The following is a 15,349-nucleotide window of genomic DNA, read 5'->3' as shown; positions in this document are numbered from 1 at the left end:
TTATTTTGTTGGCAAAACATCCATAAAAATAATGCTTAAGACTTCTGTGGATTTTTTTTTCAGCACTGCATATGTCCTTAGAAGATAGCATAAAATGGCTTGGAGAAGTTATGGCTGAAATAGGACCATCACACAAAAATGAAAAATGGAATATCTTTGATGTGAAACAAGCCAGTGCTATTGTTGATTACTTGAAAATCAGGTAGGGACTTTATTCAGTAGCATTTAGTTTTTTATTTCAGGTTTTCTAGAAAGGTCTATTAAATAGAAACTGAATTTTTAACTAAGTTATACATTTACAAAATTTATACAGTAATTAAGTGAAGTGAAGTGAAAGTCACTCTTCATGTCTGACTCTCTGTGACCCCATGGACTACACAGTCCATGGAATTCTCCAGGCCAGAATACTGGAGTGGGTAGCCTTTCCCTTCTCCAGGGAATCTTTGCAACCCAGGGATCAAACCCAGGTCTCCTGCATTGCAGGCAAATTCTTTACCAACTGAACTATCAGGGAAGCGATACAGTAATTAACCCAACCAATAATTAGATAATAGTCAAATCATCCATCCAGTAGATCCAGGACATTGAACATTTTGGTTAACTTTGCGAATTTAAAAAATCTTTGTGTTTGATAAGTATAATATCATTGGGATATAATTCTTGTCTAAGAATTTTTTCTCTGAATCACTAAGTACTACTGTTCTTATTAATAAAGTGATTTTTTCAGATTATTCAGATTTGATCACAATGGATTCTTTAGGTAGTTGATCTTGACATTAAAATTTTACATTTTATAGAGTAAAATTTATTTCCACTTAAACATTTATTTAAATAGTTTGTATTAGAAATTGAAGAGATTTATGTATGTATTTCCTCAGATTTATTATATGCCCTGAAATATTTTGTAGTATTGACCAATTAAACTCATTAAGTCTTTCTCTTTGCTTTGAAAATGATGAGGGTTGGAGGAAAAGTATTTTTATTACAGTGATTCTTCATTGTTGAACTAAGAAATCTGTCTTTTTATATGCTCTGTCACAAGATCTACATGAGAGTCATGCATCTCTCTCAAGGGATGTTTTTAAAGTTAGCAAATATTTAAACAATAGTTGGAAAAAAAAAATCTTTCTTTTGCCTAACTAAAAGTTTCTACAGAATATCTTTGTTCCTCCATTACTATATACTGCAGTACTTTTCAACTTTAAAAATTCTAAAATAAATGGTGCTACATGATGGTCTAGACGTGCTCGTAATTTGCTTGGCAAGGATCCTGGTTGTAGTCTGAAAGTTTTTTTAAAAATTAATGTGTTTAATATGATAAGGTTTATATACTGGTTTCTGGCATGCATTAATAATGGTGTATGATGTATTTTTATGTAATAACATTTGATATATAATAATAATATGATTTCTTAATGTAATAACATAACCTCCTAATGTGTGTTGCACTGAGAACCACAGTAGTCTTCCTATCAACCAGATTAAAGGGAGATCCTATGTGGGGAGAGAGAAGGGAATGGAAACCCAGAATTGGAAAGGAAACAGGAATAGGAGAAGGAAAGGAAAGGAAAAGGAAAACCTGTTGCCCAGGATCCTTCTTCCCATCAGACTTTGGAGATCACTAGGGAGGGGAGTTTAGACCATTCTTCTTTCCTTTCTCTCTCTATTTGAGCCTTCTAGGTCTCTCTTGCACATTTTTCAGCTGAACTCTCAGCCTAAGAGTTTTACTTTGGGCACAAGGATGGATAATTAATCACAACAGCAAAACCCAAGCACCTTCTAGATAGTGAAAGATGGCAGCTCTTTTCTTCTTCATCTCATCTCTCCAGACGAACATTCATCAACATGTTTCTTTTCATTTTATTTACATTCAGAAAATGGTTAAGTGAGGAGAGGTATCAGTATTAGTCACCTTTAGATCCTAACCAAGGTAACTTCACAAACCAAAATTACCTAGTAATTTTGTAAAAAGTAAAAAAGTAAAATTTTGTAAAAGGTAAAAAATCTTACCTCTCCCCACCCCACCCCCCAAAATTGGAAGTTTAGTCAAATAAAGTAAATCAGAACTAGTTTTTCTTTTTAAAAAAAATAATTTACTTACTTTTTGACTGCACTGGGTCTTCTTTGCTTTGCACAGGGTTTCTCCAGTTGCAGTGAGTGGGGGCTATGCAGCAAGCAGGGCCTACTCATTGGTGCAGTGCACAGGCTTCTCACTGCAGTGGCTTCTCTTGTGGAGCACAGAATCTAGGGTGCGCAGGCTTCAGTAATTGTAGCACACAGGCCCAGTGGTTGCGTCTCACAGGCCCTAGAGCATGCAGGATACAGTAGTAGCAATGTGCGACCTGGTAGGTGCAGCTCATGGGCTCTAGAGCACAGGCTCAGTAGTTGTAGTTCATGGATTTAGTTGCTCTGTGGCATGTGGAATCTTCCCAAACAAGGGATTGAACCCGTATCCCCTGCATAAGCAGGTAGATTCTTATCCACCACTCCACTAAGGAAGTTCCAGAACTAGTTTTGATGCTATTAAATCTTTATGTCGTGATTTCAAAGAAATTATATGTTTTAAGTGTCTATGTCACATAGAATAAAATATCAGTTGGTAAGTAGGATATCTGGAATTGATACTGACATTATGTAAAGAGAAATGTGCTTTACTACAACACTTGTTCACAGTGTCACATAGATCCACAAATATTAGTTTAATGGCAGTTAAATCATATAAGAGTTACCATTTTAATGACTACAGAGAAATTTTCTAAATATGAAGCTAACTCATGTATCAAAAATATAACCATGTTTCATTTTAGCCTGATAATTAAGTTTAATCAACCAGCGATAGCCCTAGTCAATTTTGGGAGAGTGCTTTTTATAACATGACTTATTGCACATGAAACTTAACTGACAATAAAATTGAAATTTCATTTGATGCTCTTAATAAGTCTACACCATATACTCTATCAGTATAAAGTGTTTACGAACTAAAAAATAAATACCAAAATTCCTTCCCAACATTGCTATGAGTACTGAGTAATCTGAGTAATATATACGTAGCTTTTTAACATAAGACATCATTTAGATATCCATCGGCTTCAAGGACACTTCTGTCATTGTATATTCTATGTCTTCTGTGGAAATCAGGTGAAGGTAATGTGCACAAACTTATACCCAATATAAGAAAAGCAGCACTGTCCCTGTTTGCACACGTGCACTTCCTGGTGTGGAGCCAGGTATCTTGACCCATTTTCATTCTGAGTCCTCTCCTTTTGATTTAAGACCAAGACAGATGTTTGGCAAAATAATCTAGGGATTTGAGTCAACTGGAAGTTCAACGGTAGAGGTAAAAAACACATTCCCATTTCAGAAGTGATACTTTGTTCCCATATAAGTCTCCCTGGTAAAGTGAGAGAACCCCAGCTGTGGTGGGGACCAGATCAAGGCACTGGGGGTGACTTGACCAGCAACTGAGTAAGTGCCTCCCTTAGGTGGCCCCTCTCCTTGCCTGTCTCACTATAATCCTGACCTTGCCCAACTTTGCCTCTTTGACCACTGCATCCAAGTCATGCGTTTTATATTCATTGTAAGAAGTGAATTTCTTTTTTAGTATGGGATAATCTAATAATGACTTCCCTGGTGGTTCAGGTAGTAAAGAATCTGCTTGTAATGAGGGAGACCCAAGTTTGATCCCTGGGAGATCCCCTAGAGAAGGGAATGGCAACCCACTCCAGTATTCTTGCCTGGAGAATTCCATGGACGGGGAGCCCAGTGGGCTGCAGTCCATGGGGTCACAAACAGTTGGACACAGCTGAGCAACTAATACTAATCTAAGAACTATATGCAATAAGGAGAATAAAGTGGAAAGATTATGAAATTGCAGGAAGGAAGATTTATGAATTGACTTCATTGAGTGACACAAGATAGGGAAAGTAAAGTTTTTGTTTTTTTTTTTTAATCCTCCTAATTCTCTTATTTTATTTTATTTATTTATTTATTTTTTATTTATTTTTTTTATTTTTTTTCTTTTTTTTTTTTTTTTATCTTTTTGATTCTTAAAATACACGTGCTCCCCATCCTGAACCCTCCTCCCTCCCCCTCCCCATACCATCCCCTGGGCCGTCCCAGCGCACCAGCCCCAAGCATCCAGCATCATGCACTGAACCTGGACTGGCATCTCGTTTCATACATGACATTTCACATGTTTCAATGCCATTCTCCCAAATCTTCCCACCCTCTCCCTCTCCCACAGAGTCCATAAGACTGTTCTATACATCAGTGTCTCTTTTGCTGTCTTGTATACAGGGTTATCGTTACCATCTTTCTAAATTCCATATATATGTGTTAGTATACTGTATTGGTGTTTTTCCTTCTGGCTTACTTCACTCTGTATAATAGGCTCCAGTTTCATCCACCTCATTAGAACTGATTCAAATGTATTCTTTTTAATGGCTGAGTAACACTCCATTGTGTATATGTACCACAGCTTTCTTATCCATTCATCTGCTGATGGACATCTAGGTTGCTTCCATGTCCTGGCTATTATAAACAGTGCTGCAATGAACATTGGGGTACACGTGTCTCTTTCCCTTCTGGTTTCCTCAGTGTGTATGCCCAGCAGTGGGATTGCTGGATCATAAGGCAGTTCTATTTCCAGTTTTTTAAGGAATCTCCACACTGTTCTCCATAGTGGCTGTACTAGTTTGCATTCCCACCAACAGTGTAAGAGGGTTCCCTTTTCTCCACACCCTCCCAGCATTTATTATTTGTAGACTTTTGGATCGCAGCCATTCTGACTGGTGTGAAATGGTACCTCATAGTGGTTTTGATTTGCATTTCTCTGATAATGAGTGATGTTGAGCATCTTTTCATGTGTTTGTTAGCCATCTGTATGTCTTCTTTGGAGAAATGTCTATTTAGATCTTTGGCCCATTTTTTGATTGGGTCATTTATTTTTCTGGAGTTGAGCTGTAGGAGTTGCTTGTATATTTTTGAGATTAGTTGTTTGTCGGTTGCTTCATTTGCTAAGGGTGCCCACTTTCACCATTACTATTCAACATAGTTTTGGAAGTTTTGGCCACAGCAATCAGAGCAGAAAAAGAAATAAAAGGAATCCAAGTTGGAAAAGAAGAAGTAAAACTCTCACTATTTGCAGATGACATGATCCTCTACATAGAAAACCCTGAAGACTCCACCAGAAAATTACTAGAACTAATCAATGATTATAGTAAAGTTGCAGGATATAAAATCAACACACAGAAATCCCTTGCATTCCTATACACTAATATTGAGAAAACAGAAAGAGAAATTAAGAAAACAATTCCATTCACCATTGCAACAAAAAGAATAAAATACTTAGGAATATATCTACCTAAAGAAACTAAAGACCTATATATAGAAAACTATAAAACACTGGTGAAAGAAATCAAAGAGGACACTAATAGATGGAGAAATATACCATGTTCATGGATTGGAAGAATCAATATAGTGAAAATGAGTATACTACCCAAAGCAATTTATAGATTCAATGCAATCCCTATCAAGCTACCAACAGTATTCTTCACAGAGCTAGAACAAATAATTTCACAATTTGTATGGAAATACAAAAAACCTCGAATAGCCAAAGCGATCTTGAGAAAGAAAAATGGAACTGGAGGAATCAACCTACCTGACTTCAGGCTCTACTACAAAGCCACAGTTATCAAGACAGTATGGTACTGGCACAAAGACAGAAATATAGATCAATGGAACAAAATAGAAAGCCCAGAGATAAATCCACGACGTATGGACACCTTATCTTTGACAAAGGAGGCAAGAATATACAGTGGATTAAAGACAATCTCTTTAACAAGTGGTGCTGGGAAATCTGGTCAACCACTTGTAAAAGAATGAAACTAGAACACTTTCTAACACCATATACAAAAATAAACTCAAAATGGATTAAAGATCTCAACATAAGACCAGAAACTATAAAACTCCTAGAGGAGAACATAGGCAAAACACTCTCTGACATACATCACAGCAGGATCCTCTATGACCCACCTCCCAGAATATTGGAAATAAAAGCAAAAATAAACAAATGGGACCTAATTAAACTTAAAAGCTTCTGCACATCAAAGGAAACTATTAGCAAGGTGAAAAGACAGCCTTCAGAATGGGAGAAAGTAAAGTTTTATATCAGTTAACTGAAAAGAAGCCAAGCTCTTTCCAAAATACTCTACAGTCTTATTTTTCTACTCAGAGTCAGTTATTGACAATGTAATAGTTTTAATCTTAAAGGTTTCTCTAGGTAACCAACGTAAGGGAAGGTGGATTTTAATGTATTTTGCTTCATTGAATCATCAAATGTCACTAATCTTAATGTATTTTCTAGCCAACAAATCAAAGTAATGTCAAAATCTAAGTTAGTTTCTGAATGTTGATGACTAATTTGAATGTAGTAAAAAAAAAAAAAAAAAACATGACTGATCTGCACACACATCACTTTTTAATGGATTGTGTTAGTAGTAAGATCAACTGCTAATATAACTCAAGAGAGACCCAGCTGCCTGAGGATTTCTTCATTGATTTCAAATGAATTGAAACTTTGATCCATTACAGCATTCAGAAGCCATTATTATACATGCTCTGTAGCTACATTTTGCAAATGTTAATTTCTCAGTTATATTAAAATCAATTTTCTTAAATAGCAAAAGGCACCAGAGTGAAAGAGAAACCGCTAAGACAATTTTTTGTTCTTCGGCATTTCACTGTATTATGAGTCTATTAATTTTCCCAACCAGCAGGAAGAGAATTAGAAAAATTCAAATATTATCACAAACAGGATATTAGAAGTCAACCTTTCAGTAAATTTTTAACTCTCAGTAACACATTGCTGAGATCTTTAACCTTACTAGAAATACATATATTTTAAGAAACTCCTATTTTTTATTTCTTTATAGGTTTTATACACTGACCACCTAGTCTTTAGGGTAGGATCTAAAGAGATTATCTTTCTTAAGTTAATTCCTGCCTTTGATGTGTAATCAAATATTCTTTAAGAAAATCAGACATCTTCTAAACAGTAGTTCAGTTAACATTACATCATTTTTCAGGTGTTATTAGAGATTAATCTTGAAACAGTTTGAGAACATGAGAGGTATAATTGATATGGAAGTAGCCTAGAATTCAGTGCCATTCATATGAGAGGAAATTGATTCCAGTTTGGAACAAAACATGAAAAAGAATATGAAGGTTGGTGTTTAGGTATATTGCATTATTTGGTCATGAGCCAAGAAAAGTCAAGATGAAATCTACCCCAAACCTATCCATTCATCACAGATTAGTTTACTGATACTAACTGTGTTATATTGTCATTGTATCAGAAAATAAGCCTTTAAATTTCTTAGCATTTCTGGGCAACATATTTTGAAGTAGTGGAGGTGACTGATACCATATTAGTGTTTAATGTCTTTAGCTTGGTCAATGCAGACAACTTTCCTATATTAAATATTCTTATATATTTGCTTTTTTCCCTGAAATAAATTTATCAATTTTCCACATTTATTTTGTGTTTCAGCTTATTTCAACACTACAAGCTGTATGAGTTTCTGTTCTTCTCTGCCAGGGAAGAAATTGTGATAGGAACTGAGGTAAGTAATTTATCTAGATGGAACCAATTAAGCTGAATCACTTAATGCATGCTGATCAGCATCTGGATCTTTAACTGCTTAAAGCAACTTCTTGTCAAGATTACTCAAGTGTTAATATAACCAACTAGTAGTTTGCAAAAAGAATAATTACACAAAGTGAGCTTTGGATTAAGAAAATAAGCTGTCTTTTGGCATTAAAAGCATTGTTAATCACATATACTTTATGTATTTATAGATTATTTGACAAAGCTCAGTTGGATAGAGTATGTGTGTCTTCATACAAATAAAATCAGGAAAAGTGAGATAAATTAATTCAGTTAAAGCTCTTCTAATTTCACATTTATTTTCAGTGTACTCATTGTTTAAGGCCTAATTCAAATCCCACTTTCTCAATGAAGCAAACCTTCCTTAATTACATCGCATCTCAAAGGAAGGGTTTAGAGAAACTCTTTAATCACATTCTATTATTTTATTCCAGTTTATCTCTTTCTGCTGAATATTGGCTACTCTTAGCACACCAACAAGCATGTATGTTTACATCACATTATATGGTTTTCTGATTGTTTCCCAGGGATTGATATAGTTGACATAATCCAACTGTAATTTCCTTGAAGCCACGAATAATGTGCTGTTTTATTATGCAACATATAGTATAATGCAGGGCACATAGTAGTGCCTCTTAATACTACATAATTCATGATTCAGTGACAGTGCATATAATAGCAGTTCTACAAGAAATGGTTTACCTAAAGATATTTTTGAACACTCTTACATATAATCACATATTCATAATTACTAGAAATGAATCCACGATAAGAGAACATCTTATGAAGGCTGTGCTGTACTTAGTCGCTCAGTCAAATCCAACTCTAAAGATGCCATAAAAAGTGCTCTTTAGATTCTCAACTAGAAAAATAGGAGACGGGAATGGTCATAAAGTGAATAAAGGGATATTTACATTATCTGTATAATTTTCCTAATATTAAGAAGCAGGTGCAATGTGCCAGCCATTTGGTCTTCCCTAGTATTGTTATTCTGCAGTTTATAAATTGCTGACTTCATTAAACACCTGAGTCATGGTGTCTCACTCTCCATTTGGGTACTTGTTCTACTGTTGGCCTTTTAAATGAGCTGAAGGAAAACAAAGAACCCTTTTTGCTTTTGACTTTCCTTAAAATTTCTTCTTTGCAGTCTTCTCATTCTGTATCTTAAATTAAGTGTCACTTGACAAAAGTTTCACTGAAAACGTTCCCATTTCAGAATTAAATCATATAGTATGACAGCATTATAATAATCATCTGTTTGGCGTACAACCCTATCTTATCTACTCAGCAGAACTTTGGGAAAATGGTAGTGGCTTCCAACAGCAGCATACACAGATATTTAGAATCATGAAGAAAAAAAATTTCATGAAGAACTTCCTTTCCCTTTGTTAATTACACAATCATGACTTTCTTCTCTGTTGTAAGGTTATATTTAGGTGACATTTATGCTTATGGAAAGAAAAAATGGAGAAAGTAGACAAGGATTGATCCATTTATTTTCTATTGTCTTTTGCATTTTCCCCAAGTTGACCAGAGCTATAAATAGATTCCTTAAGGAAAGGATGTTGGGTCTTCAAGAATTAGATCATTCATGTAATTTTAAAGGATTAACCAAAGCAAATGTTATACTACAGTTATTTTATAGCATTTTAGAAGTTTCTGATAATGTTTGGTGCAAATACCTTTTTTTAATTAAAACCTTTCATAGAGGCCTGGTCCACTAACGTAATTATTCATGCTGACCTCAGGGCTCTGGAACCAAACAAGGGCCATACAACAAACAGCCATGTAAGTGTTCCAAATTTAAATCTCAGGCAAGCATTCAAGTTAAGTAACACTGACGAAATTTAGTTTGTTTCTTAGTTATGGATAGATGACTATAACAAAACATATAAATCACCTCTAAGAATAATTGCTAAATAGTAATTTTAATTATTAATAGAGAACATAAATCATACTCAGTCTTTTCTTGGGTTTTAGTTTAAAGAAAATTGAATTTGTATTTTTGATTTTAACAGTTGTTTCTATCTATTTCTACTCACCTTTTTTAAGAAATTTCATATTAGGTCATAGAGGCACCTTTTTGTTAACTCATTATTCTTGACCTGAGATTTTTAATAATCTAGAAATCTAATGTATATAGTTCTATAAGCAGCATGTTTTATAGTTCCTTCAATAGTTTGCATATAAATATATGTTGAAAAAGGTAGTAAACAACTAGAATGAGCTAGAAAAATGACAGGATGGAGCAGATATCTATCTATCTACAACTACAGGTATCTATCTGCTGTCTCCAGCAGATAGATACCTGTAGTTGTAGCCATCTTAGAGGATGACACTTAATTTATTTATAGAGATGAGAATTTCCTTTTAATCACCCAAGCCAAGAACTCTCCAAGTCTGTTGTTTTGGCAATACGATTGGATCACAGATCCACAGATATAACAATTATAAGGGAACCAAAATCTCCTCAAGGCAGCAGTCCCCAACTTTTCTGGCACTAGGAACTGGTTTCGTGGAAGACAGTTTTTCCATGGACCAGGTTGAGGGGGATGGTTTCAGGATGATTCGTGTATATTGCATTTATTGTACACTTTGTTTCTATTATTAAATGGGCTCCACCTCAAATCATCAGGCATTAGATCCCAGAGGTTTGGGACTCCTGCCTTAAGGGATGAGGACCCACCCAGAAACCTGGAAACTGTCCTTTGCTTTTGTTACCTGAAAACTAGGAGAGACAGTGAATACTTGTACACAAAGAACCCTATTGGATAGTAGCAATGATGATGATCAAAAACTTATAGCAGATACCCAAAGACATGGTTCTAACCAGCTATCTACTGCCGGGCATCTACTAAAATGAGATGATACAGTTACAACATTTATTCATTATTCCACGTGTTTATGTGATCCAGTTCCTATTATGCTCTAGGCCTTGTACAAAAGTTCTAGGGGTACACAGTGACAAGCAATGATCCTTGTCCTCATGGAGTTTATTGTCGAATGAGAGGAGAGAGATGATTAAGTAATTACAATATAGGGGGGCTTCCATTAACAAGTGAAGTCTAAGAGGAAATCTAAAGGCTGTGACTGAGTTAGCCAGAAAGTATATTTTTTTGGTGCAGGCGAAAGAAATTCCACTCAAAATAGTTCAATTAATTAAAAAAGGGGAAGATATCTTATTATGTCATGTGCTTGTGTGCTTAGTTACTCAGTCATGTCTGACATTTGGGACCCCATGGACTGCAGCACAGCAGACTTCTCTGTCCATGGAATTCTCCAGGCAAGGATACTGAAGTAGGTTGACATTCACTTCACCAGGGGATCTTCCCAACCCAAGGATTGAACCCTGGTCTCCTGTCTTTACCAACTGAACTACCAGGGGAGTCACTAACAGGTAAAGGCAGGGGTGAAAGCTGGACTAAAACTAACTGGATCTCATAGTCAACCGTGTTACTGAGTGCATATGTACATGTGGATCTGTATATGCATGCATGTGGTTCAGCCTCTTATCTCTCCTAGACTTTTTTCATTTCTTTTTTCTGAAGGGCCTTGCTCCCTTCTATTGCAGTCAGGCTTCCTCCAGCCAGTGGTGGACATGAAAGAGATAGCTCCAGTTTAGCACCCCCAAAAGAAAGAGACATTCCTCCTCCCAATATTATTTTCTGTGTTTGTGTTATATGTCTGCTCTCAGTTAGTCACTGTGACCAGAGGAGTGATACTATTAGAAGACCCAAGATGACCATATTGAATGAGTGAAAGAACATGAATAGATCCCCAAAGAAGCAGGAAGAACTTTTCCAAAGGGAACAGTGGTTTTATCAAAAGAATAAACTAAGCACACATGTACAATTCCTCTTGCATCCCAAATCCTATAAAAGACCAAATTTTCAAAATTCAGAATAATATAGATAAGAGGTTTGATGACATCTAAAATGATAAATTATTGATTAGATGAAACTGTAGCCCCATATGTATTGAAAAGACACTACAGAGTAATGCTACATTTCTTTAGGCACCCTAAGTTGATACAGAAATGAGAGAAACTTTGAGAGGGAAAATGATGAAAGCATTACTTTCAGGTCAGTTTTCATTCCAATCCCAAAGAAAGGCATTGCCAAAGAATGTTCAAACTACCACACAGTTATACTCATCTCACATGCTAGAAAAGTAATGCTCAAAATTCTCCAAGCCAGGCTTCAACAGTACGTGAACCGTGAACTTCCAGATGTTAAAGCTGGATTTAGAAAAGGCAGAGGAACCAGAGATCAAATTGCCAACATCTGTTGGATCATCGAAAAAGCAAGAGAGTTCCAGAAAAATATCTACTTCTGCTTTATTGACTATGCCAAAGCCTTTGTGTGGATCACAACAAGCTATGGAAAATTCTTAAAGAGATGGGAATACCAGACTACCTGACCTGACTCCTGAGAAATCTGGATGCAGGTCAAGAAGCAACAGTTAGAGCTGGACATGGACCAGACTGGTTTCAAATTGGGAAAGGAGTACATCAAGGCTGTATATTGTCACCCTGCTTATTTATCTTCTATGCAGAATACATCATGAGAAATGCTGGGCTGGATGAAACACAAGCTGGAATCAAGATTGCCCGGAGAAATATCAAAAACCTGAGATATGCAGTTGATACTACCCTTGTGGCAGAAAATGAAGAGGAACTAAAGACCCTCTTGATGAAAGTGAAAGAGAAGAGTGAAAAAGTTGGCTTAAAACTCAACATTCAGAAAACTAAGATCATGGCATCTGGTCCCACCACTTCATGGCAAATAAATGGGGAAAGAGTGGAAACAATGATAGACTTTATTTTGCTACTGCTGCTAAGTCGCTTCAGTCGTGTCTGACTCTGTGCGACCCCATAGATGGCAGCCCACCAGGCTCCTCCGTCCCTGGGATTCTCCAGGCAAGAACACTGGAGTGGGTTGCCATTTCCTTCTCCAGTGCATGAACGTGAAAAGTGAAAGTGAAGTCACTGAGTCGTGTCCAACTCTCAGCGACCCCATGGACTGCAGCCTACCAGTCTCCTCCGTCCATGGGATTTTCCAGGCAAGAGTACTGGAGTGGGGTGCCATTGCCTTCTCCGACTTTATTTTGGGGGGGCTCCAAAATCACTGCAGATGGTGACTGCAGCCATGAAATTAAATGATGCTTGCTCCTTGGTAGAAAAGTTATAACTAACCTAGAGAGCATTTTAAAAAGGAGAGACATTACTTTGCCAGCAAAGGTCCATCTAGTCAAAGCTATGGTTTTTCCAGTAATAATGTATGGATGTGAGAGTTGGACTATAAAGAAAGCTGAACGCCAAAGAATTGATGCTTTTGAACTGTGGTGTTGGAGAAGGCTCTTGAGAGTCCCTTGGACTGCAAGGAGATCAAACCAGTCCATCCTAAAGGAAATCAGTCCTGAATATTAATTGGAAGGACTGATGCTGAAGTTGAAACTCCAATACTTTGTCCACCTGGTGCAAAGAACTGACTCATTGGTAAAGACCCTGATGCTTGGAAAGATTGAAGGCACAAGGAAAAGGGGACACCATAGGATGAGATGGTTGGATTGCATCACTGACTCAGTAGACATGAGTTTCAGTAAGCTCCAGGAGTTGGTGATGGACAGGGAAGTCTGGTGTGCTGCAGTCCATGGGGTTGCAAAGAGTTGGACACGACTGAGTGACTGAACTGAACTGAACTGAACTGATGAAAGCAAGTAGAGCAGCTATACCATTTAGCCCATTTACCTTCTGCTGCTTGTATAGGACACTGGGATTCTGCGGCGTTCATTCCCATGCTAAAGAAACTATTGTGGGTGTTGACACTAAAGAGGAGGGCAGTTCTGAAGTGGCCATTGATGTTCAGAAGTGACAGTGAGTACACCCTGAATGCCTCACCTACCTAACATCATTCTTTATGCCTCCCCTACAGTATCTAAAGGCAAGCTTGGCAAACAGACATCCACAGACAAATGAACAAGGATCATCTAATTTGAAGGTCAGCTGGCAGCACAAAATCAACAAGTAGTTGAGGAAAATAAAATTATAAGAGAGGCATGAAACTCTGTGAACAGGTCAAATGATAGCTAAGGAACAGAGTTGATAGAGCAAACAGTAGAAGATCTAAACTCTGATTAATAGTCTCACAAAAGTTTGAAAGTTTATTGTTTTCTTGATAAATGAACTGATAGAGATCTTGTTTGTTTAAAATGAGATTTGAAAATGTTTATAAAATATCAATTTTCTGTTGATAGGCTTGAAAATCCAGAAAAAGCAATATTCAGGGAACTGTAAATTTTACTTGAGAAATATAAATTTACTTCAGAGTGTAGAAAATCCTAATAGAATGTTAAACATATAAAATATTGAACACTCAACACATAAAAATGCCATCAGATGTAGATTTTATAGGCTACTTCTACCAAAATTTTTTTTAACTTTTATTTTGTCTTGGGATATAGCCCATTAGCAAATAATGTTGTGATAGTTTCAGGGGAACAGCAAAGGGATTCAGGCATATATATATATATATACATACATATACATATATCCATTCTCCCCAAACTCCCTTCCATCTAGGCTGCCACATAACATGGAGTAGGTGCTATATTGTAGGTGCTCTTTGGGTGTCCAGAAAATTAGGAAGTTTGGGATGGACATGTACCAAAATTTCTAAGAGGAAATATTTCCCTTTTATATGTTATTATAGAGCATAGAAGGAGATGGAAAGCTTTCAACTCATTCTCTGAAGTTAATATAATCCTGAGAAGGTTTTAAATTTATCCTTTGAATCGGTAACGAATTATAATTAGAAATAGAAAAGAATAACACAATATTGTAGGCAATCACAGTTATGAAAATATTATAGATGCATTAATCTTAAATAAAATATTATGAAGTGAAATATGGCAAAGGATTAGATGTTCAGATAGTGTTTATTCCAGATATGAAAGGATGGTTTAACACTGGGATATCTATTAATATAATTCAGTACATTATCAGATTAAAGGAAGAAAAAACCAAATGATGATCTCAATAGATACAGTAAAACATTTGATAAATATCCATTTCTCATTTTAAAAAGACTCTAGTTAGTCCGTAATGTAGGTTTACACTCTTAACTGATAGAATATACCAAAAACTGAAATCTCTCTAAAATGTCTTAATGAAACCATTAAAATACCCACAAGGAACAAGACAAGGCTGATTATTTTTACCCAACATTGGATTTTTAGTTCCTCACCAATTTGATAAAACAAAAAAAGAAGTCAAAATTAGAAGAAAAAGGGAGGTATTGAAAAACAAGATACAAAGCTGTCATTGTTTGCAGATGGTATGGTAAGAAACCATCATTAAGAAAAAAATATTTTCCTGTGTTTTGGTAATAGCCTTGAAGAAAAGGATCACATTGGTAATAATGAAAACCATAGAATATGTAGGAATGAACCTAACAAAATGTGCAAGAATAATACAAAGAAAATCGAGCATTTTATTTGTTGAAGACTTTAGATCTTCTATCCTATAGAATTTACTGACATTTGACTAAATTTTACCTAAATTTGACTGCATTTCTATGGTATCTCTTCCTTATTTCCAGAACACAGTTAATGTTGGAAGGCTAACTAGATTTCACTTCAGATATTTAACAAGAATGATTTGAACGTGGTTTTGCACAATCTCAT

The 15,349-nt window shown here is 35.9% G+C and overlaps 1 protein-coding gene across 4 annotated transcripts in view; it reads left to right on the top strand.

Annotated features, from left to right (window-relative positions):
• CABCOCO1 (ciliary associated calcium binding coiled-coil 1) overlaps positions 1 to 15,349 on the top strand; it is a 168,468-nt gene that overhangs the window by 54,927 nt on the left and 98,192 nt on the right. For all 4 annotated transcript variants that reach the window (XM_005900670.2, XM_070364530.1, XM_070364532.1 and 1 more), the window contains 2 exons: positions 64 to 202; positions 7,550 to 7,622. In XM_005900670.2, the coding sequence (XP_005900732.1) occupies positions 64 to 202; positions 7,550 to 7,622 (212 nt within the window). The remainder of the gene's footprint in view (positions 1 to 63; positions 203 to 7,549; positions 7,623 to 15,349) is intronic.

The sequence above is a fragment of the Bos mutus genome, chromosome 28 (assembly GCF_027580195.1).
Source record: "Bos mutus isolate GX-2022 chromosome 28, NWIPB_WYAK_1.1, whole genome shotgun sequence".
Classification (NCBI taxonomy): Eukaryota; Metazoa; Chordata; class Mammalia; order Artiodactyla; family Bovidae; genus Bos; species Bos mutus.
Note: the sequence above shows the minus strand (reverse complement) of the source record. Positions and strands in the feature narration are given on the sequence as shown.